The sequence below is a fragment of the Cibotium barometz genome, chromosome 65 (assembly GCF_041138505.1).
Source record: "Cibotium barometz isolate CiBa-2024 chromosome 65, ASM4113850v1, whole genome shotgun sequence".
NCBI classification, from domain to species: Eukaryota; Viridiplantae; Streptophyta; class Polypodiopsida; order Cyatheales; family Cibotiaceae; genus Cibotium; species Cibotium barometz.
In genome coordinates this window covers 21921418-21947112 of record NC_141110.1, presented here as the reverse complement: position 1 = coordinate 21947112, position 25695 = coordinate 21921418, and the positions used below count along the sequence as shown (strand labels likewise).

The following is a 25695-nucleotide window of genomic DNA, read 5'->3' as shown; positions in this document are numbered from 1 at the left end:
ACCACACCCAAGTACCACAAGGGGGTACCCTTCCAAATATTGGCCACTTTTGTAGGCAATGGACAAGCCGTGGGATGAATCCCACAAGTTATCGGCCGATGGGAGTGACCACCTTGCACAGCTTTGGTAGAATTGGGTGTCACAAGTTAAGTCACGATCTTTTATGTCCATGGCAACAATTGTCCGTGATCCAGAGCGTGCGCTTGAAGGGCAAGCATTGCACACTATCGTCGCCGTCGTCTCGCAGGATCGTTCAAGAGGAGGGTGGAAGAAATTAATTCACTTGACATTAAAACTTGGTTTTTCGTGAACTCGAACACAAATGGCCCTGATAGATGAATTGGTCGGCCGGTCTCCATCAAGTGCCAAGTCACACATCTTTCCACCCCAAAACTTAAAACGACAGAGGGGTCAAAACAAATTATAAAGATGAGCTATGCCGTGTACACACAAGGAGGGAGATCAACAATGATTCACACCAACCGGGCAAATTAACAGTTGAGGACAATTTCTTCATCGCGTCGGGGGTTGATGATTCTTTCCCTTTGCATGACTTGTACATGTGATTCTGAGAGTGGGCAGTTTGTTCTACTCTGGCCTGCCGGCCTGCAGGTCCTGAGTTTGAGCCCAAGCCATGGCTGGTCTTCTTCGGAAATCAATGCCCCACCCTCATCATCATTGTACATATTCATGTTTGTAAGGCCCCCCTTTATGAAGCTTGAGCATCCCCGCGCCTGCTGTCCTGGTTTTGACACCATACAGGCGTGATCACGTTCCTTGCGACGTCCTTGTGAAAGGCTGGCTATGGTTGAAGATTGAGGAAACATGGATATGGCTATGTGCTATGCACATTATGCACATGTGGGATTTAACCCTGCACATCCTAACATGGTGGCAGAGAAGATCTCCAGGCAGCACAGGCATAAGTGCATGTTGGAAACCCAGACTAGAGTACAACTGGATACATCCGGCCCCCGACAAGTGCAAGAATACAGTCGTTGGGACATTGAGGATACGCTTGCTTCTTTGGAACATAGTGATAGCCTGCCTTCAGTGGACAGTTTTATCTGCATCTTGCAGAGATGCCGGGAGATCAAAAGCGTAGCACGTGCAGATCGCACGCTTCTGCACATCCACAAGAATGGGCTGGAAGTCCATAATGCACTTGGGAACTACATAGTCCCACTCTTTGTTGAGTGTGGATGCTTCTCTGTTGCACAGAGGGCTTTCTACAGGTTGGTCCATCCCAATGAGCATTCTTGGACATCGCTCATACAAGGGTATATCGAGCATGGCAATTACCAGCATGCTCTCAACTTGTATCAGAAAATGCAAGAGAGTTGTGTACAGCCTAGTAAGCATACCTTTGTGGCCCTTCTGAAAGCATGTGCTAGGCTGAAACACATAGACAGAGGCCAACAAATATTTGGTGAGATTGTCAAAGAAGGATTTGAGGGAGACCCTTTTGTGGGCAACATTTTGGTGGATATGTATGCGAAATGCAGCTTGCTCATGGAAGCACAGGAAGTGTTTTGCGAGGTGTCCGTTCGTAATGTGGTGTCGTGGACAGCGCTTATTGCAGGATATGTTGAGCATGGGCTTGGCAAGGAAGCATCAGACTGTTTTGAACAGATGCGGGCGGACGGGGTGTCTCCAAATGATGTCACGTTCGTTTGCGTCTTGAAATCTTGCACCATCATCGGAGCAGTGGACAAGGGCCAGGAAATACATACCGATATCACCAAAAAAGGTTTCGAGACAGATCTTCTAGTTGGCAACACTCTGGTGGATATGTATGCCAGATTTAGCTTACTTGCAGAAGCACAGGCAGTGTTTGATGACCTGCCCATTAGAGATGTGATTTCTTGGACAGCTCTAATGGCCGGGCATGCTGATCATGGGCTTCAAGAAAAGGCTCTGAGTTACTTGGAACAGATGCAACTAGAGGGTGTGTTTCCCAATGCCATCACATTTGTTTGTGCCTTGCAAGCTTGTGGCAGCATAGGAGCGACAGACAAGGGTCAGGATATCCACACCAAGGTTGTTCAAGAGGGTTTGGAAACAGATCCTTTAATGGGCAGCACTTTGGTGGATATATATGCAAGTTGTGGGTTGCTTGCAGAAGCACAGGATGTGTTTGATGAGTTGCCTGCCCGAGATGTAGTCTTGTGGACTGCACTGATTGCAGGATACACTGAACATGGACTTGGGGAGGAGGTGCTGCATTGTTTGGATCAGATGCAATGTGAGGGTGTGTCTCCGGATGCGTTTACAATTGCATGCTGCTTAAGAGCTTGTGGCAGCATTGGAGCTATCAACAGGGGCCGGGAACTTCATGTTGAGATCATTAGAGAGGGATTTGAAGAAGATCCTTTTGTTAGCAACAGTTTGGTAGATATGTATGCCAAATGTAACTTAATGCTAGAAGCAAGGGAAGTTTTTGATGAGCTGCGGGTTCAAGATGTTGTCTCGTGGAATGCCCTACTCACAGGGTATGCTGAGCTGGGCTATGGTGAGGAGGCATTGAACTGCTTGGAAATGATGGGACTTGAGGGGGTGTATCAAGATGCTGTTACTATTGTCTGCAGCTTGAAGGCGTGTGGGAATGTGGGGGCAATAAACAAGGGCCGGGAAATACATGCAGGAATTGCCAGAGAGGGTTTTGAAAGTAATCAGTTAGTGGGCAGCCTTTTGGTGGCCTTGTATGGGAAATGTGGTGCACTTGCAGAAGCACAAGAGATGTTTGATGAGCTGCTGGTTCGAGACGTAGTCTCATGGACTGGACTTATTACGGGATATGCGGAGCATGGGTCAGCAGAGGAAGCCTCGAGATACTTGGAACACATGCAATTGGAGGGTGTATCTCCTGATGTCATAGCATGGAGTGCCGTGATTGCAGGCTTCAATAAGCGAGGAGAAAGTGAAAAGGCTTTAACTCTGTATGCACAAATGCAAGAGCAAGGTCTATTGCCAAATAATGTGACATTTGTGAGCGTCCTGAAAGCGTGTGGCAAAACAGTAGCTTTAGATAGAGGTAGAAAAGCTCATAGTCAGATGTCTGGACTTGAAGAAGCTAGTGATTTGACAATTACAGCTGCCCTTGTTGACATGTATAGTAAATGTGGAAGCATGGTAGATGCCCAGAAGGTGTTTGATGCCGTGCCTACAAAGAACCTCTTGAAATGGAATGCTTTGATTACAGGGCTTGCCCGTCAAGGAGAGAGTGAACTTGTTTTCCAAATGTTTGATGGTATGAGGCAGGCAGGAATACAGCCAGATGGTATCACATTTCTGAATGCTCTGACTGTATGCAGCCATGCGGGTCTTCTGGATAGAGGTCTTCAGTACTTTGAAGATCTGGTCGAAGAATACAGCATCACGCCAACACTAAAGCATTATAGTTGCATGGTTGATCTTCTTAGCCGTGCAGGACGGCTTGCTGAGGCTGTGGCGATGCTGGAGAAGATGCCTTTCCAACCTGATTTTGTGATGTGGAATACTGTGTTGGCTGCTTGTTGGAAGAAGGGCAATGTAGAGATTGGTAAACAGGCCTTTGAGTGTGCCGTGAAGTCAGGTGAAAAACATGCTGCAGCATTCACCTTGATGTCAAACATCTATGCAGATGCTGACATGCTGGATTATGCAAGGAAGATCGAGGCAATGATACTGAACACTTGAGCATGTGCAGTCATTGGGGGGAATACACTAAGCAGGGGCAATAAAGCAAAGGGGTAAAATGCGCAGAGAAGGCAGTACAGGGGTGAGGGGGTGGATTTCAATGTTATGTTTTTAATCATGTCTTATAAATCACTAATAGGCTGAGAAGTCCTCACACAAGAAGTCTCCCTGTATGATCTTCTCCAATGGAATCCCATGGTCCGCCAATAGCTCTCCATGCTCCTGGCCCACCTGGAAGAGCAGACGGCACCTCTGACCCCTTTAAGTGGTGGCCAGAATTAAACAGCTTGTTGAGTGTAAATAGACAACATTATTACACAACTATTACATGATACATGAAGACTATACATCATGTTTGAATCTATTTTGTTGGACCAAGGTTGAAGACCATTTGCACAGATGGAGTGAAAAAACATTATAAGAGTCTTGGGATTGTATGGTGTTGGTTGAATTGATGCTTCCAAGTATCTTGTTTTTTCACCTTATAGAATCCAGTGTCTCACATACCTTGCTTTTATACCTTGGATAACTTGCAACAAACGTGTTTAGAAACGTTAAAGTACCAATACTAAAAAGCAGACAATGGTGTGTCTATTTAATTTACTTTTAAGGTGTATATTTTCTAGAAATACCTCCTCAAACAAGGTTTGTACTCCACAAAATACTAAGTCAAGTAGGGTGTTGAACTTCCATAGTCCTAATGTTGCTTGAGCATCCATGAAAATATCTTTGCCTAACTAAGAAAATTGACTACCTTTATTACAACAGACTCTATTGTCTCTTAAGCAAAAGGATTTCATGTCATACAAATGCACATACAAGCTTAGATTGTGAACCTTACACCTACTTATATATGAAAGCTCTAGAAGATGGGTTTCATTTCCAATTGACTTGTTTAGAACATTATGCCCCAAGCACAATTTCCGGGTGGTTCGGTCGCTTTTTGAAACGGGCAAAAAATTTTGATTCTAGTTAACAAGAGTACCTTCATTTGACACAATGTTCTCATTTCATGAGAATTCTTGAGATGTTCCCACACTTCGTGGGTCAAACTTGTATCGTGTGAAAGCCAACTTACAAGGCCAATCAACAAGTATAAAAGCCTTAGAACTTCAAATGAGCAACCTTTTGAGTCACTTATATATGAAGCCAATCAGGTATAAAAGCTTCAGAACTACAAATGAGCAACCTTTTGAGTCACTTATATATGAGGCCAATCAGGTATAAAAGCTTCAGAACTACAAATGGACACCCCTTGAGTCACTTGCAAGTAAAAAAAGGCTTATGAAGTATATCAGTCAACTTCTAATGATGTAAAAAAAGGCTTATGAAGTATATTAGTCAACTTCTAATGATGCAAAGGACACCTTTTCATTTGTGCAATATGGCTTAGTGTTCTCTCTATATAGTCTGTGGCAACTCTATGATAGTGTATGGTGACATACATGTTCATGCTTAGAGGATAAGAAGGCCAATATTATTCTCCAAGCTCATATGTGTGTGTGCATGTGTGTCTCTTCTCTTCTCTCTTAGTGAGTGAAGCTTTCCATGGCAACCAATTTACGAAGAGAGAAGCTATCATTAGGCAAGCCGACCATGATGGTGTGATAATGTATGCGGGAGAGATGCAATGAGGATTAGTGCCCTTTTAACTTAAGTTGTTTGCAATATTGCATTTGGGTTTAGGATACACGTCTTTCTTTTTTAATTTCAAGCCATTATTTTATTTCTCCCTTTTCATTGTCTTCTTTAGGTTGATTTAATTTGACCAGAATTTTTCTCCTCTCATTTTCTTGCTTAGATTAGATTAGGATTTCTACAGGATTGCTAGAGATTATAGTGTTGGTAGATTGGTGTTAGGTTAGGCTAGTTATTGGATTAGAGTAGGATTGTAAAAGACAGGGTTGGATTAATATATGCTCAATTGCCTCGCATGCACGGATGGTACACTTCTCTAACAGGGCAATCAGCGTGATTGACGATTGTAATGAATATGATTAGTAAATTCAATAGCCATGATTAGTGCTTTGCTTAGTGTGGAGAGAGAGAATTTGGGATCATCAAATTGGACAAGACAAACCGGGTTTATGTGGGTTCACAATAGAGCAAATAAACAAAGAAAGAACGCCCATGCACTCACTCAAGGGCTCCATATACACAAACCAAAGAGTGGATTTTCATGGACACACACACAAAATTATAGGACTTTCCTATGAGGAATAATAACTAACCACATGCAGAAGCTAAACCAAAGGAAAAAGGATGGTCTTGTGCACAATCAAAGAGCACATTGAGTGGGTGTGTAGGGGTAGCTCAAGATGTGCTTAAGAAGCTTAAGAAGGACTCTTGAAAACAACATTGAATTTGACTCCGACGACGACGAGATTGTATTAAATTATATTCTCTTGCATTATCCGTCCAGCTTAGGTTCATGCCTTCTAGTAGGGACCGCATATCCAATCTAGCAATAGTGTGACGAGACACCAACCACGAGTGAAGGTAATTTAGGGGTGGTTTTAAGATGAGGTTATCTAGTTTTAAAATGCACCATTTGTATGGATCTAGTAATCATTGGATTGGGGAAGATTACTAGAACTTTGTGGATCTAAGATAAAATTACAAATCTCATGGTTGGATTTTTGTAGATGTAATTTGTAAAATTTGTTCTTATTAGAGGCCCATAAAATCAATTGTAATATAATCTAGAAAAATAAATTATTAAGTGTTTTTATCTAAAACCTCTAGGGATTACCATACTTGTTACCATGAATATGAGAAGGTCCATTTTCACTACTCCTAAGTGAAATTTTTCATATTGTGTCCACTCTCCCCTTTTCAACAAGTCTAAAACCAATCTTAGTTAGATTTGAAAATCTAAGTTTGGTAACCTCCAAAGCCTAGAGATCATGCCATGTGTGAGCCTTGGGTGGGTGCAAATCTTACATGTACATGTCACTTTATGTCAACATTAGATCGGAGAGAGGATCCACATAAGCACCATGCCACCTCACCTTGCCACCTCCACCCTCTATGTCAACATGGTCAACCTAGTTGACTTTCCATCTCATCATCCTAGTCATCTCATTCATGCATGTCACCTTTGCATACCACCTCACACTTGGTGATATGGCATGCCACATCATGGAATGCCATGACATCCACCCTTTCACATCAACCCTCTATGTAGACACGGGGAGTAGCTATAGTGGTGCCACATGGCATGCACGCTTGCCATGTGGTACCTCTATTCTCCCTTTTTCCATTGACTTTTTAAATATTAAAATTTATTTTATTTTTTTTACTTAATTGAATATATATTTTTCTTTTGAAGATAACATCATACATGAGAACATACATAGAAAGAGAAAACGAATATGAAATTTTAAAGAATAAAATATATAACTTATAAATATTATTTTTAATAATTATTTTTTAAGAATTATATTTTTAGATTATGAAAATAGTAAAATTTTTAAGTCCATGCTATTTCATTTTAAAAGGTTGATTCACATTATGGAAGAAAATGTAATTATCAAAGAAAAGATTAAATTTTATTTTTTAACCATTTTATTTAGATATGATAAATCTATAGATTTATAAAAATATTTATTTTAATAATATATTTTTTAAGTAGACAATAGATTTCTTTTTATCTATATATTTATCTTAATTATCCAATCAATCATGTACTATTTAGATAGGAAATCCAATAGGTCGGGGATGCATCGACGTGCCCATGTAATCTTCCAATCCTATTTCAAAGAGCTCATGCCTTCATCATACTTGATGCTTTGATTGATCATCCCAACATGGCCGAGTGCATGGTTCTTTTTGACATTAGAGATTGAAGAGAGAGGAGAGCTGGCATGGCAATGGCACAGCGGTGCTATAAAGTGTTCGTCATTCCTATGTGGTTATCAAGAAGAGAACCTATGTGCAGATGCTTTGACTGCTTTGACATTAGAGATTGAAGAGAGAGGAGAGCTGGCATGGCAATGGCACAGCGGTGCTATAAAGTGTTCGTCATTCCTATGTGGTTATCAAGAAGAGAACCTATGTGCAGATGCTTTGACTGCTCAACGGGCTATTGTAGCAACCGTAAGTAGCTCCTAAATGAAGGGTAAGGTGAGTGCCACATTGCACATCCTTTCCATAGCACCACATGCACTTAGAGTTGGCTCTAGTAGACAACAGAGTTTAGATGCCAATTAGGCTGGTGCTTTGTGGGCAAGTTGTAGTGGTTGTGTAGCTAGGCATAATCACCTACTAGATGAAACCACTAGAGCCTTGATAGAAATGTTTTAGGAGAAGAATTGCTCTGCCTCAAAGTTTTTGTGCAAAAGGGTCACAAGAGGAGTGTTTATTAACCACAGTACTTGCTTTTTTGAAATGACCCAAACCGAGTTGTATTCTCACTATGTGGCATCATTTCCATACCTTAAAATTGGGCAAAGGTCATTTAAGGGGTGTAAGCCTTGGTTCGTGAGACACTCACGATGACGATAACATGACACATGTTATCGCTACCATGTTGAGTTCCAACTGTTTTGTGATGTGTAAGCCTTGGTTCATGAGATATTCACGATAACACAACACATGTTGTTGTCTACCATGTTAAGTTCCAACTGTTTTGTGATATGTTTCGTTCTCTTAGTGGGCATAGAGAGTTGCCTCACAATCCTCGTGATTTTATCTCTCTTTTGTGTGCACGCACGGAGGATGCCCATTACCATATGATGCACTTGCACAGCTACATATGGTGGATCTTAATGCAAGTGACCAAGCGATAGTGACATGGCGGCGCTATGAGTATATGACACATCAGCTCCAAAGTGGTAGGTAGTCTAGGAAGTTGTAGCTCGTGGACAAACATACACCATGTTGTCACTTCACAATGACATTTAGGGAGCAAATCTACCCCTACATATGGCACACTCATCGTGCCAACAAGTGGTAGGATCATCACTTCCGAGTATGCCTGGTAGAGTTTCCTATTGGTGTGATTATCTCTATGGTTGATTTTACAGAGAACTACACATTTCACATCCTTTCAGGAGATGTATGGATGGTGATTAGTCAGATTATGACTCCAAAGGATGGGAAGATACATGGATACAAATAGTTCTCTCTCCTAAGCGTCCTTCACGTCCAGTGTTTTTCGATGAGCATGTTGGTCCTGTGTTCATAGCCAACTATGATGAGCTGATAAATTTGCTATAGAAGGGTGATGTATTTGCTATTAGCAAGAGGGGAGAGAATCTTTTCATCACCATCAAACGATGTTCGATTGGTTAGGTAATGCCCAATGCACATTTTTCAAGTCTCCCAGTGCTCGAGAGGCCTTAAAAAAACTCACTCTTCCTTATGCCACCATACCCAAATATTTATGCCGCTGGTGATGAAAATTTGCATACATGTGGAGGGGGACCCCTCCCATAGGCTTGCAAAGTTTCATCACCACCAAATGATGTTTGATTAGTCTCGGAGTGCCCAATGTGCATTTTTCTACTCGAGAGGCCTTGAAAAATCTTACTCTTCTACATGCCATCATAGAGAAACATTGTTCAATGGTGATGAAACTTTGCAAGCGTGTGGGGAGGAACCTCGCCCATGTGGTTGCAAAGTTTCAAGACCACTGGTGTTCGATTGGTCTCGTAGTGCTCAGTGCACATTTTTCAAGTCTCTCAATGCTCGAGAGACCTTGAAAATCCCGCTCTTTCCCATGCCATCATACCCAAACATCGTCCGATGGTGATGAAACTTTGTAAACATGTGGGAAGGTCCTTGAGAGACCTTGAAAAATCCCACTCTTCCCCATGCCATCATGCCCAAACATCGTCCAATGGTAATGGAACTTTGAAAGCTTGTGCAAAAGGCCCCACCCACATGCTTGCAAAGTTTCATCACCATCGAACGATTCTTGATTGGTTTGGTAGCACCTAGTGTGCATTTTTCAAACCTTTCAGTGCTCAAGTGGCCTTTAAAAATCCCACTCTTCCACATGCCATCATACCCAACCATCGTCGTCGCTCATGTGATGGTGATGAAGCTTTGCAAGCATGTGAGAGGGAACCCCACCCACATGCTTGCAAAGTTTCATCACCATCAGACGATGTTCGATTGGTCTAGAAGCTCCCAAATGTATATTTTTCGAGTCTCTCAAAGTTTCATCATGATCAAATAATGTTCGATTAGTCTAGTAGTACCCAATGAAACTTTGCAAGCATGTGAGGGGTGGTGGAACCTCACCCACATACTTGCAAAGTTTCATCGCCATCAGATGATGTTCGATTGGTTTGGTAGTGCCCAACAATGCGCATTTTTCAAGTCTCTTAGTGCTCGAGAGACCTTGAAAAATCCCGCTCTTCCCTATGCCATCATACCCAAACATCATCCACCAATGGTGATAAAACTTTACAAGCATGTGGGTGAGGGACCTCACCCACATGCTTGCAAAGTTTCATCACCATCGATGGATGCTTAATTGGTCAGGTAGTCCCCGTTCAAGTCTCTCAATGCTGAAGAGACTTTTAAAAAACCCGCTCTTCCCCATGCCATCATACCCAAACATCATTTGATGGTGATGAAACATTACAAGCATATGGTGGGGGATCCCGCCCACATGTTTGCAAAGTATAATCACCATCGGACACGTTGTTTGATTGGTCTAGTAACACCTAGTTTCGCTCTTCTCCATGCCATCATACCCAAACATCATCCAATGGTGATGAAACTTTGTAAGTATGTGGGCAGGGACCTACCCACATGCTTGCAAAGTTTCATTACCATTGGCAGAATGATGTTCGATTGGTCTAGTAGCTTCTAGTGCACATTTTTCAATCAAGAGGCCTTGAAAAATCCCACTCTTTCCCATATGCCATTATACCCAAACATCATCTGATGATGATGAAACTTTGCAAGCATATAAGAGGGGACCCTGCCCACATGCTTGAAAACTTAAATCACCCATCAGATGATGTTTGATTAGTCTAGTAGTACCTAGGGTATATTTTTCAAGTCTTTCAGTGCTTGAGATGCCTTGAAAATCCCGCTCTTCCCCATGCCATCATACCCAAACATTGTCCGATGGTGATGAAACTTTGCAAGCATGGAGGCGAACCCGCTTACAAAGTTTCATCCCCATCGCTTACATGATTGCAAAGTTTCATCCCCATCCGATGATGTTTGATTAGTCTAGTAGCACCTAGTGCTCATTTTTCAAGTCTCTTAGTGCTAGAGAGGCCTTAAAAAATCTTGCTCTTCCCCATGCCATCATACCCAAACATTGTTGGATGGTGATGAAACTTTACAAGCATGTGGGGGGAACCACACCCACATTCTTACAAAGTTACATCACCATTGGACGATGTTTGATTGGTAGTTCTCAATGCACATTTTTCAAGTCTCTTAATGCTCAACATGCCTTGAAAAATTTGGCTCTTCCACATGCCATCATACCCAAACATCCTCCTAACTCCTATGTTGATGAAACTTTACAAGCATGCGGGGAGGAGGGAAGGAGAGGCATCCACATGCTTGTAAATTTTACTCATCATCGGATGATGTTTGATTGGTGTCTAGTAGAGACCACTATGCATTTTTCAAGTCTTTCAATACTCGAGAGACCTTGAAAAATCCAACTCTTCCCCATACTATCATACCTAAACATCATCCGATGGTGATGAAACTTTATAAGCATGTGGGGGGGGGGACCTCGCCCACAAAGCACATAAAAATTTGATTATTCTCTCTAAGAAATTTATAGGTTTAGACCTTAATGATAAATAATCTAATTATGAAGAGAGAGACCTACTAGGTGGACATCAATATCTCTTGCTCGGCGTACCTCTATTAGTGGGGCTTCCTATAATGCACCTTTCAATCGCTTGATCTTATCTCTCACCTCCTGTAGCTCCTACGTGAGTGTCTCCCTCGTCCTTGATCTACAAACAGTCTCGACACTAGTATCTATGGGAGTCCACACAAATATTCACCATTAAAATGAAGTCTCCTAAGATATATATATATATATATATATATATATATATATATATAGAGAGAGAGAGAGAGAGAGAGAGTGTGTGTGTGTGTGTGTGTAATGCTACCTGAAGAGGTGGAGTGGTAAAACTTGTGAGAACTAATGAATCACACGCTAGATCGTCTCTGTTGGCCAATCTCACATCCACTACTGCATGATCACCAAGTGCCTCAACAATGAGTAGGAACAAAAGCTAGCTTTGTACATATATGTTTTTCATTTTTTGTGAGTGCTACAATTTGTGCATTTAGGCTATTTCTTCTTCCACTTATCATTTACAAGTTCAATTTGTGATTTCAACATGTTTTTGTTTTTTGCATTTTTTTAATTTAAAAATTAAAAAATAGTCAATGGAACATGAAAGTGAAAGAATTGGGTTAAATAGAGCACAACTAGCATAGTGTTTATCCCAATTTCAACTTCTTACGTGGAGAAATCAGGATAATAACATAAATTAGGGATGGATTTGCAACACACAAAACTTTGTGTTTTCTGCACATTCTGTAATTTTGTTGTAGTTAACACGAGTTAATTATGTTTAACTCTCTCTCTAATTTAGGACATCTTGATTTGTTGGCCGCATTTAATGCATGCATGCTTTTAGGACATCTTGATTTGTTGGCCGCATTTAATGCATGCATGCTTTTAGGCCACTAGCCCAAAAAGTCCAAAAGTTTGTTTTGGGTGGCTGGGCGTATTTAATGCGTACAAGCCCCAAGTCAAAGATTCTAGGAAAATCCCTTTTCGATAAAACCAAAAATTGAAACCGTAAACAGTAAACCAAAAACGTAAAAAGTTAAAACTTAAAAAGAAAATAATAAAAATAATAAAAACTAAAAACTAAAAAGTGAAAAGATAAAAGGTAAAAGGTCTAGGGCATATATATATATATATATACATATATATATATATATATATATATATATATATAGAAAAGTACACGTACAAACTTACCTAATATATGTTTTAGGCTGTCGCAATCGTTGTTGACATAACTTGTGTGACACCCCAAAAATTTACATTTTTACATGAGCTTCATTAACTATGGTAGCCAGCGCCCGTAGTGCTTGACTAACCTAGAAAAAATATGTTATTTCTAGTGCTAGACGGGTTAAGAAACACAAAAGACGTGTTTCAAAAAAACTTTGGACAATCCAAAAAAATTTAGAATTTATTTTTTTTTTTAAATCCTAAAATTCTCAAACTTGTCCAAGGCATCTGTAGTAGGACCTTCTAACACCCCATATTCACATGCACCTATGATCTGGGCATGTGTTAGAGGCCGATATAGATGATAGTGCATCTAGCTAGGTGTATACCAGCGAGCCTACACTAGGCTCAGGACCTGCGGGCGGTCAAAACCCAGTTTAGCATTATACAAGGACCTGTACTAGGAGCCAATGATACTTGGTCAGATTTCAAGAGTCAATGGAAGGATTCCCAATCCCAAGAAGTGAGAACCCTAACTAGGTCTCACTAGTCAAGCCAGCTACCAGTCTTTTTGACCGCGTAGCTAGCTAGCTAGCTCAGAGCTTCGGCCTCAACCGCTATCTCTAAACCAAATCTTACAACTTATAGACCATATGATGAAAGAGTTGAGGTTAACTCTAGAGAGATACCTAGTATACTCTCATTGTTGCATTCAAGGAGTGTTCACGTTGATATCCCTGATGACTATGCAGTGCGCATGTTGCACCTACTACGGGCAATTGTGATCAAGCCATCCCTTGCACAAGTGGTGATGCCCAATGGTAGGACACTAGAAGAAGTTCAGGTGGTAGAGGCACTTATCTAGGCTGCTAGAGCAAAGGAAGAAGAGATTTTGCAATTGGCACAACAACGATTAGCAGCCCCAACAACCCAATACACCCAAAACGAGTCCCAAACTAGAAATGTGCAAGTAGTGCCCGATAGTCTCGACACAAGCAATAACATTGTGTCCACCTCAAGGAAAGAGCTAGGCTTACAAATCATGGACCAACGTCTTCTCACAAATGATTGGGAGTATGGCACATCAATAGAGACTCTTGTGGATTTTGCCACACAAGCCAAGCTTATAGTGTTAGCTGGGAAGGGATTGTCCAATCAATATTTGGAGCCACAATAGAGGAGGAACGATTGCAATCAATATTTGGGGCCACAATAGAGGAGGAACGATTGCAAGGTATCTGCGATTGCATATATAAGGTCATTGAACATGAAAGGATCCAAAGACCTATGGTGCATGTTAGGACATTCAAAGCGAGAATGCCCACAATGAGAGAAATGGTAACACCTCATGTAAGCCCAACGGATCCTACTTTTGTAGTATCACCCAGCTATACCATGGACCAACCCACATCTTCTAACCCACAAGGCCATGCTGCAAAGGGAATCAAGAGCATACTAGCATGAGCTTCACCTTCTTAGATCCTAGAAGTGCCTCCACCCAAGACAAAACTAGTACATTACCTCATCCAGTGGCAAGCACCACACCACAAACTATGGGACCTATGAGTGATGCAGAATTACCTTTGAGCCACATGTCCATGGTTACCACAGTAGCCAACACCGCTTCACACATGGAGCCCCCTGCACCTGGCATATCTAGTATTACAGGTCACATCTCATTCTAACGCACCCATGAAACATCCCTTCCCTAGAGTGAGTGTGCTACCAACTCCTACTGTGCAAGACCGGCTGCACCTAATGCACATATGACTAAAGCACCTATTGGGGCGCCAGTAGGACACTCTACCACCGCGAGAGTGAGTGTGTTACCAACTCCTACTACGATACCGCCTGCACCTAATTCCCATATAATTAAAGCAGCTATTGGGGCGCTAGTAGGACACATACCTTATGTATCACATCTACCCCCACGAGGGTTTAGACCAATGCATCCTCATACAATGCCACGTGTTGCACCTCCATCTACTCCTATCATTACTCTTGTTATGCCAGCAGTAGCTCTACCCACATACCCAGTTGCTTTTGCACAGGCCGTGGGAAGAGCGATAGCAGAAAGCATAGCACCTATTATGAGAGATGGTGGTCGACAGAGCCATGAAAAGGGTTCTCATATAGCCAAGCTAACTCATAAATTCATTGGAGATGGTGATCCTAGGAGACATTTGGAAGTATTTCATCAAGTGTGTGAGGCCCTAAGAGAACGAAATGAGGTTTCCAAGACTAATGCCTTTAGTCTAACATTAGACAGTAGGGCTAGGGATTGGTATAGAAATCTCAGGATTTAGGAATGGTTGAACTTCACCACTCTTAGGAGATTGATCTTGAAGCAATTTGTGCATGAAGGAGTCTTATGGGGTGTAGCTTCATAGCTACACAAAGTCGAGAGGGAAGAAGCGGAGTCGGTTAGAGATATCATTAGCCATCTCAAGCATTTGAACTCTCGTTGCCTTCCGCATGAATGCTATTCGAATAATCAATTGTTGGACAGATTTATCCATGGGCTTAACCATGAAGAGATCTATAATGGCTTAGTCATTATTAGGAGGGATCACTACATGGGATGAAGTCACAACAAATGCCATCCAACTAGAAGCTGATCTCATAGTCAAGGGAGCTAAAGCATCGGATTCTATATCTATTGCTTCCAAAGTCACCGGACATAGCACTTCTATAGTTAAACCCCTTGCTAAAGGTAACACTTAGCAAAGATGAATTTCACAGATTTAATAAAAGCACTCCAAAAGGGAATGAAGGCCAATAGAGCCCCCGAAAACGTACATATGTACCCAAGGAGAGAGGTTCAATGGTACTCAATGTGCCAACGGCAAGGACATTCGACCAGTGATGAGCATCCAATCCTAAAGGCACGCTATAATGGTAATTGTACTTTTTGTGGACGTTATGGTCATGAGGCTTCACAGTGTCACATTGTTATATGTACATTATGTGTGCTATGTTATATACACATTATGTGTGCATATACTAGGAGGCTAACCCACATTAGGCTTGTGAGCATGGGAGCATGGGAACAAGCTCTAGTGGAGCATGGGTTAGGACTAACCTTAAGGTTTAAGGTTAGGGTCAGGCATCCAAGGGTCACACATGAGGAATGGAAAGTCAAGAGTCACTTGAGGGCCCTCCTATATAATAGGGGCATGGGGCACACTCAAGGGGGCTTGGAGCTTGAGGGCTTGGAGGCTTATGCTATGGTCTCTTGTGTAGAGGTCCATATCTACTCACCTACCATTTCACACTATAGCTACATGCTATTGGATTGTGTTATACCTCTTGATGGTATGGGACATCAAGGTAGAGGTATGATGTATTTCATTCATTATTCATGTGTGCATCCCTTGGGCTCGGGGGTGGTTGGGTGGTTGAGTTTATGCCTGATTTATGCATGTTTTATGCATAACAATTATCTAGAGAGATCTTAGGGTTTTAACAGTGGTATCAGAGCAATCTCTATTTAATTGTTGATTTTTTTTAGTAAATTGTAATATTTACTAATAAAATGTTATTTTTTGTTGATTTGTGTTGATGAATTGCACGTGGATCATCGATTTGGTGATTGGAACGTGTGTAACTTCAATTCAATGGACGAATCGACGTTGCGGGGGAATACCGTGAGTTAATGCTATTTTTCCTTATTTTTTATGGTTAAAATCGAGCATTAATGGAATTTTTTTCAAAAATACCATAAAGTTTATGGTGGATATTTTTGAGAGAATGGATTCCCTGAATTTCTATAATTTTTAGAAATTTTTTCCTAATTTTTTAGGAGTTTTTTGAGCATTTTTATGATTAAAAATGTATTTTTATACATTTTTTGCGGGTTTTTCCACGGGAATGCGATCAAATTTCTGTCAATTTGCTACTGAAATTCAGTAGGGGACAGCGTGTTGATGCATAAATTTCTCTCCCGTGTGCATGGGGTCCTCTCCGCCTCTCAAATCTGATATTTCCTTCATTTTTCCATCAAATTTCTCTTAAAAAGGAAATTTTTTAAACATTAATCATAATTAATGTTAATTATGATTAAGGGTTTAATTAAAAATCTTAATGAAATATTAAGTTAATCTCTCTGTTTAACAGAGAGGGGTGGAAAGAGAATGGAAGGAAGAGAAGAGGGAGAGGAAAGAGGGGAGAAGAAGGTGAGGAGGGAGTCTCCCTCCATCTTTCTCACTCACGCAGGCGACGGGAGGGGGGGGGGCTGCGGAGCAGCCGCCGGCGGAAAAACGTCCCCCCCCCTAAAAAATCAAAGTTTATATAAGCTAAAAAGCTTATTTTTTCAATTTTTTTTTCATTTTTTAAAAAAAATGAGTTTTTTATTTAAAAAAAAAGCTTTTTGAATTTATTTCAAAAAAAGCTTGGAAAAAGCCTAGAAATTTCTGAAAATTACTGGATTTGAGTTAAAAAAACTCTGAAAAATTCCTGAAAATTTCTTATTGACAAATTTTGGCTTTTCGACTTCCGGAAAACCTTTGGCTTTCCGTTTTCCCGAAACCTTTTGGCTTTCCGAATTCCGGAAAAACTTTTGACCTTCCGTATTCCGGAAACCTTTGACCTTTCACATTCCGAAATTTTTTTGTCTTTTCATTTTCCAAAAACTTTTGGCTTTCCGTATTCCGGGAAAACCGTTGGAATTCCGAAATTTTTTGACCGTTCGTATTCTAAATGTGTTCGGGGTTGATTAAAAATTTCAAAAAATTCCTGAAAATTAGAGGAAAATTAGACAAAGGTTATTTTAAATTTTGGAAAAATGTGGGGTTGGTGTTTGGCATGTGGTGTGTCCATTCGGGCACCCGTGACCATTCAAATTCCTTTAAAATTATATTTTTTGACCCAAAAAATTAGAAAAATCCATTAAAATTAAAAATTTTCATTGGATTTGAGAATTGTCGGGCGAAATTGGAAATTTCGTGAACGATGGGATTCTCAGGGAAAATTAGGAAATTTCTAGAAATTATTTTTAGAAATCCTAAAAATTGATATTTTAAAATATCAATGGTATTTTGGCAAATTAAATTGCTAAAAATTTTCTGGAAAAATATAGGTTTGGAATGCCATGAGATAGGTTTGGTGGAATTCAAAATTATTATATTTTGAGGCCCTGTAAAATTTAGAAAATTAGAAAAAAATCATGATAAATTCTTTTTCTCGAGAATTTAATATTTTCGAGGGTTATTTAATGTTGAAGTACGTTTTCTCGTGCTGACATTAGATACATGCGGGTTATTCGCGTATTTTATTAATACGATTATATCTCGTATTAATGGATATTTATGTTTGGATTAATTCTAAACGATGTATTCATGATTTTTTTACCATTTTTTAGCCATTCTTTTTGGACATGTTCCTTAATTTCTCTTGATGGCTATAATTTTCGTTCAAAGTGTGTTTCACCTTTGACACTTTTCCATGATAATCTATTTTGGCACTTATTAAAGTGTGGCTTGTGCTTAATTTCTTAAGCCTCTATCATGGGTTAGTTGATCGGTTTGTTTTGGTGGATTTCTATTGGATATTTTCCAAGTTTTATATGGACTCATCAGGTTCTGCCTAGATCACTTGTGTCTAGGGGTTTTCTTATTGAGTGCTACACACATGTGTTTCACTTTCTTACTTTGGAGTTTTATTTGAACAACACAATGTTCATATACTCCAGATTGATGAGTTAGCCACCAATTTAAATGCTTCTTTTGGCATGATTTATGTCCATTAGATGGTATGCATTGATTTTTATGATCAACTATGGTTTTTATGGATTCGAGGAGCTTCTATGCTTTTATCCATGGTTTTAGAAGGATCTTTTGATCTTTTGAATATTTACATGTGCTTTGAAGGTAGCATTTGCCTTCATTTTTTGCACATAATTTTGGAGTATATTTCTTATACTCTTGTACATATTCCAACTCGGATACCTAGTTGCTTATATATCTAGGTGAGTTATTTTTCTACCCTAACTTTATTGTGTTTTGGGTAGTTATCATTAGAAAGGCGCCAATAATTCAATTTCTTTTCTAATGATGTGCTCAGAAGGATTTATTCCTTGATGTAGTCTCAAGTATATAGAGACAGGTTTAGTATGTGAAAGTCTGGATAAGGCCATCTTATTCCTTTTATACAGGATTTTATTCATATTTTCCTAGACAGCATACTAGGGAGTTTCAAATTGTTAAGGTATGTATGGGTGGTATCATGGTGGTATGGGACGCTAGAGATCCCTCACATATATTATCTTATGGGATAATTTGGACTCAAGATTGTTGCTTTGCTTACATCACTTAGCATGTTGACCTCAACATTCATAGACAATCTTATTTTCTAAATTCACTAGAAGTTATAGTGTGGGTATTCTCTAGATAAATTTCTTTTATCTATAGCCTACATGTTTTGATATGAGGGTAATCTCATCAATATTTTCACTTGTTGAAATCTCTTTCTTTAGAGTTCAAACAAGTTCTTGTTGTGTTCGGATAAGGAAATTTGGATTCTTCCTTTGTTGGCATTTCTTTCTCTAGTTCCGTACTTTAGGTGATTTACACAATCAACCTGATAGGTTTACGGATGGATATATGTGACTCATCGAGACGTTGATGACTCTCTATGTTGATATGGGTAACTCGAGACGTCGATTATTCCATATGCAGATGTGGATATGTCGGGGCGCCGATAAATCCTTGGTTTCTGCTGTTATAATGCCATGCTTTCCTACTTTATTCCGAAAGGTTTACAACGAGGAAGTTACTTTGAATGTGAATTGTTCTGATCATCCGCAGTAGTCTGATGGGCAAACAGAGTGTATGAATCAGATTATAGTGTATATGCTTTGTGCATATATCTCTAGAAAATCATCATATTGGGAAATATCTTCCAATGATGGAATTTGCCTATAACAGTTCTAAATTTACGGCTATTATTTTTTAGTCCGTGCATACTTATGTATGGGTATTAACCCAGGGCACCTATTGATGTCAGTCTTAAGGACATCGAGCTTGATGCATCGAGGGATTTCTTGCGAGATATGCAGGAAATTCTGACCGAAGCTCGGGATTCTATCAGGAGTGCTCATGATAGGGCACGGTTTTATGCTGATAGGGAACGCTCATCTCGGTCTTTTGAACTAGGAGCGTTGGTTTATTTTAATGTTCCTAAAGATTGTCAATGGAAAAATGCTCGAATTTATCTCCTAGATATTGTGGTCCATTTTGAGTTATATATCGGATTGGCACGGTTGCGTATGAACTAAGACTACCTCCAATTGTTAGGGTTCATCCAGTCTTTCATATCGATAGATCGAGAGGTGAGGATGACACAGTCACTCCTCAAGAACTCGTTGAAGTCGATGAATTATCCTATGTTCCACATGAACCTGATAAGGTACTTGAATTCAGGGAAAGGAAACTTTGTAGTTGACTAATCCCTGAGGTTAAAATTAGGTGGAAAGATAGGAAAATTGAGAATTCGACTTGGGAGTCGGTTGAGATTGTTCAACGCAGTTCTCCTTCTTTTCATTGCAAGAGTGCAATGTTTTGAGAGAGGGGAAGTATGTTATATGTACATTATGTGTGCTATGTTATATACACATTATGTGTGCATATACTAGGAGGCTAACCCACATTAGGCTTGTGAGCATGGGAGCATGGGAACAAGCTCTAGTGGAGCATGGGTTAGGACTAACCTTAAGGTTTAAGGTTAGGGTCAGGCATCCAAGGGTCACACATGAGGAATGGAAAGTCAAGAGTCACTTGAGGGCCCTCCTATATAATAGGGGCATGGGGCACACTCAAGGGAGCTTGGGGAGCTTGAGGGCTTGGAGGCTTATGCTATGGTCTCTTGTGTAGAGGTCCATATCTACTCACCTACCATTTCACACTATAGCTATATGCTATTGGATTGTGTTATACCTCTTGATGGTATGGGACATCAAGGTAGAGGTATGATGTATTTCATTCATTATTCATGTGTGCATCCCTTGGGCTCGGGGGTGGTTGGGTGGTTGAGTTTATGCCTGATTTATGCATGTTTTATGCATAACAATTATCTAGAGAGATCTTAGGGTTTTAACAGTGGTATCAGAGCAATCTCTATTTAATTGTTGATTTTTTTTAGTAAATTGTAATATTTACTAATAAAATGTTATTTTTTGTTGATTTGTGTTGATGAATTGCACGTGGATCATCGATTTGGTGATTGGAACGTGTGTAACTTCAATTCAATGGACGAATCGACGTTGCGGGGGAATACCGTGAGTTAATGCTATTTTTCCTTATTTTTTATGGTTAAAATCGAGCATTAATGGAATTTTTTTCAAAAATACCATAAAGTTTATGGTGGATATTTTTGAGAGAATGGATTCCCTGAATTTCTATAATTTTTAGAAATTTTTTCCTAATTTTTTAGGAGTTTTTTGAGCATTTTTATGATTAAAAATGTATTTTTATACATTTTTTGCGGGTTTTTTCCACGGGAATGCGATCAAATTTCTGTCAATTTGCTACTGAAATTCAGTAGGGGACAGCGTGTTGATGCATAAATTTCTCTCCCGTGTGCATGGGGTCCTCTCCGCCTCTCAAATCTGATATTTCCTTCATTTTTCCATCAAATTTCTCTTAAAAAGGAAATTTTTTAAACATTAATCATAATTAATGTTAATTATGATTAAGGGTTTAATTAAAAATCTTAATGAAATATTAAGTTAATCTCTCTGTTTAACAGAGAGAGGGGTGGAAAGAGAATGGAAGGAAGAGAAGAGGGAGAGGAAAGAGGGGAGAAGAAGGTGAGGAGGGAGTCTCCCTCCATCTTTCTCACTCACGCAGGCGACGGGAGGGGGGGGGGCTGCGGAGCAGCCGCCGGCGGAAAAACGTCCCCCCCCCCCTAAAAAATCAAAGTTTATATAAGCTAAAAAGCTTATTTTTTCAATTTTTTTTTCATTTTTTAAAAAAAAATGAGTTTTTTATTTTTAAAAAAAAAGCTTTTTGAATTTATTTCAAAAAAAGCTTGGAAAAAGCCTAGAAATTTCTGAAAATTACTGGATTTGAGTTAAAAAACTCTGAAAAATTCCTGAAAATTTCTTATTGACAAATTTTGGCTTTTCGACTTCCGGAAAACCTTTGGCTTTCCGTTTTCCCGAAACCTTTTGGCTTTCCGAATTCCGGAAAAACTTTTGACCTTCCGTATTCCGGAAACCTTTGACCTTTCACATTCCAAAATTTTTTTGTCTTTTCATTTTCCCAAAACTTTTGGCTTTCCGTATTCCGGGAAAACCGTTGGAATTCCGAAATTTTTTGACCGTTCGTATTCTAAATGCGTTCGGGGTTGATTAAAAATTTCAAAAAATTCCTGAAAATTAGAGGAAAATTAGACAAAGGTTATTTTAAATTTTGGAAAAATGTGGGGTTGGTGTTTGGCATGTGGTGTGTCCATTCGGGCACCCGTGACCATTCAAATTCCTTTAAAATTATATTTTTTGACCCAGAAAATTAGAAAAATCCATTAAAATTAAAAATTTTCATTGGATTTGAGAATTGTCGGGCGAAATTGGAAATTTCGTGAACGATGGGATTCTCAGGGAAAATTAGGAAATTTCTAGAAATTATTTTTAGAAATCCTAAAAATTGATATTTTAAAATATCAATGGTATTTTGGCAAATTAAATTGCTAAAAATTTTCTGGAAAAATATAGGTTTGGAATGCCATGAGATAGGTTTGGTGGAATTCAAAATTATTATATTTTGAGGCCCTGTAAAATTTGGAAAATTAGAAAAAAATCATGATAAATTCTTTTTCTCGAGAATTTAATATTTTCGAGGGTTATTTAATGTTGAAGTACGTTTTCTCGTGCTGACATTAGATACATGCGGGTTATTCGCGTATTTTATTAATACGATTATATCTCGTATTAATGGATATTTATGTTTGGATTAATTCTAAACGATGTATTCATGATTTTTTACCATTTTTTAGCCATTCTTTTTGGACATGTTCCTTAATTTCTCTTGATGGCTATAATTTTCGTTCAAAGTGTGTTTCACCTTTGACACTTTTCCATGATAATCTATTTTGGCACTTATTAAAGTGTGGCTTGTGCTTAATTTCTTAAGCCTCTATCATGGGTTAGTTGATCGGTTTGTTTTGGTGGATTTCTATTGGATATTTTCCAAGTTTTATATGGACTCATCAGGTTCTGCCTAGATCACTTGTGTCTAGGGGTTTTCTTATTGAGTGCTACACACATGTGTTTCACTTTCTTACTTTGGAGTTTTATTTGAACAACACAATGTTCATATACTCCAGATTGATGAGTTAGCCACCAATTTAAATGCTTCTTTTGGCATGATTTATGTCCATTAGATGGTATGCATTGATTTTTATGATCAACTATGGTTTTTATGGATTCGAGGAGCTTCTATGCTTTTATCCATGGTTTTAGAAGAATCTTTTGATCTTTTGAATATTTACATGTGCTTTGAAGGTAGCATTTGCCTTCATTTTTTGCACATAATTTTGGAGTATATTTCTTATACTCTTGTACATATTCCAACTCGGATACCTAGTTGCTTATATATCTAGGTGAGTTATTTTTCTACCCTAACTTTATTGTGTTTTGGGTAGTTATCATTAGAAAGGCGCCAATAATTCAATTTCTTTTCTAATGATGTGCTCAGAAGGATTTATTCCTTGATGTAGTCTCAAGTATATAGAGACAGGTTTAGTATGTGAAAGTCTGGATAAGGCCATCTTATTCCTTTTATACAGGATTTTATTCATATTTTCCTAGACAGCATACTAGGGAGTTTCAAATTGTTAAGGTATGTATGGGTGGTATCATGGTGGTATGGGACGCTAGAGATCCCTCACATATATTATCTTATGGGATAATTTGGACTCAAGATTGTTGCTTTGCTTACATCACTTAGCATGTTGACCTCAACATTCATAGACAATCTTATTTTCTAAATTCACTAGAAGTTATAGTGTGGGTATTCTCTAGATAAATTTCTTTTATCTATAGCCTACATGTTTTGATATGAGGGTAATCTCATCAACATTTTCACTTGTTGAAATCTCTTTCTTTAGAGTTCAAACAAGTTCTTGTTGTGTTCGGATAAGGAAATTTGGATTCTTCCTTTGTTGGCATTTCTTTCTCTAGTTCCGTACTTTAGGTGATTTACACAATCAACCTGATAGGTTTACGGATGGATATATGTGACTCATCGAGACGTTGATGACTCTCTATGTTGATATGGGTAACTCGAGACGTCGATTATTCCATATGCAGATGTGGATATGTCGGGGCGCCGATAAATCCTTGGTTTCTGCTGTTATAATGCCATGCTTTCCTACTTTATTCCGAAAGGTTTACAACGAGGAAGTTACTTTGAATGTGAATTGTTCTGATCATCCGCAGTAGTCTGATGGGCAAACAGAGTGTATGAATCAGATTGTAGAGGATATGCTTCGTGCATGTCTCTAGAAAATCATCATATTGGGAAATATCTTCCAATGATGGAATTTGCCTATAACAGTTCTAAATTTACAGCTATTATTTTAGTCCGTGCATACTTATGTATGGGTATTAACCCAGGGCACCTATTGATGTCGGTCTTAAGGACATCGAGCTTGATGCATCGAGGGATTTCTTGCGAGATATGCAGGAAATTCTGACCGAAGCTCGGGATTCTATCAGGAGTGCTCATGATAGGGCACGGTTTTATGCTGATAGGGGACGCTCATCTCGGTCTTTTGGAACAGGAGCGTTGGTTTATTTTAATGTTCCTAAAGATTTTCAGACTTTGTCAATGGAAAAATGCTCGAATTTATCTCCTAGATATTGTGGTCCATTTTGAGTTATATATCGGATTGGCACGGTTGCGTATGAACTAAGACTACCTCCAATTGTTAGGGTTCATCCAGTCTTTCATATCGATAGATCGAAAGGGAAACTGGGAGGTGAGGATGACACAGTCACTCCTCAAGAACTCGTTGAAGTCGATGAATTATCCTATGTTCCACATGAACCTGATAAGGTACTTGAATTCAGGGAAAGGAAACTTTGTAGTTGACTAATCCCTGAGGTTAAAATTAGGTGGAAAGATAGGAAAATTGAGAATTCGACTTGGGAGTCAGTTGAGATTGTTCAACGCAGTTCTCCTTCTTTTCATTGCAAGAGTGCAATGTTTTGAGAGAGGGGAAGTATGTTATATGTACATTATGTGTGCTATGTTATATACACATTATGTGTGCATATACTAGGAGGCTAACCCACATTAGGCTTGTGAGCATGGGAGCATGGGAACAAGCTCTAGTGGAGCATGGGTTAGGACTAACCTTAAGGTTTAAGGTTAGGGTCAGGCATCCAAGGGTCACACATGAGGAATGGAAAGTCAAGAGTCACTTGAGGGCCCTCCTATATAATAGGGGCATGGGGCACACTCAAGGGGGCTTGGAGCTTGAGGGCTTGGAGGCTTATGCTATGGTCTCTTGTGTAGAGGTCCATATCTACTCACCTACCATTTCACACTATAGCTACATGCTATTGGATTGTGTTATACCTCTTGATGGTATGGGACATCAAGGTAGAGGTATGATGTATTTCATTCATTATTCATGTGTGCATCCCTTGGGCTCGGGGGTGGTTGGGTGGTTGAGTTTATGCCTGATTTATGCATGTTTTATGCATAACAATTATCTAGAGAGATCTTAGGGTTTTAACACACATGCATTTGCAAACCCTTGCTAATGCTTCTAGGCCTCAACAATTGGTTCTACTAGCCCCATCTCATAGCCCATAAGCCATAATGCCTATGGAAATATCTCAACCCAATTATGTTGATTAAATGACACAACCACCTATTGCAAGGGGGATTTACAATGCACAAAATGTGTCATTACCTCCAGTTTTGGGACCTCAACCACCTCCGCCAAGGGTGACACCTCTTAATCAACTAAGCCTTCGAGGATCGTATTGATTACCAAGAATATGAGATAGATGTCGAACCCACCTCCAACCTCTTTGAGGACCC

At 39.5% G+C, this 25695-nt stretch overlaps 1 protein-coding gene across 1 annotated transcript; it reads left to right on the top strand.

The window, feature by feature from the left end:
- Nucleotides 1-456: 456 nt before the first annotated feature.
- LOC147603054 (pentatricopeptide repeat-containing protein At3g16610-like) lies at nucleotides 457-4038 on the top strand. Its single transcript, XM_086797234.1, has one exon. It carries the CDS (start codon nucleotides 826-828, stop codon nucleotides 3676-3678), a length of 2853 nt encoding a protein of 950 aa, XP_086653360.1. The 5' UTR covers nucleotides 457-825; the 3' UTR covers nucleotides 3679-4038.
- The last annotated feature ends 21657 nt before the right edge of the window (nucleotides 4039-25695 follow it).

Excerpts from the sequence above, each read along its gene's own strand:
- LOC147603054 (XM_086797234.1), top strand. The coding sequence starts at position 826 with ATGGATATGGCTATGTGCTATGCACATTATGCACATGTGGGATTTAAC.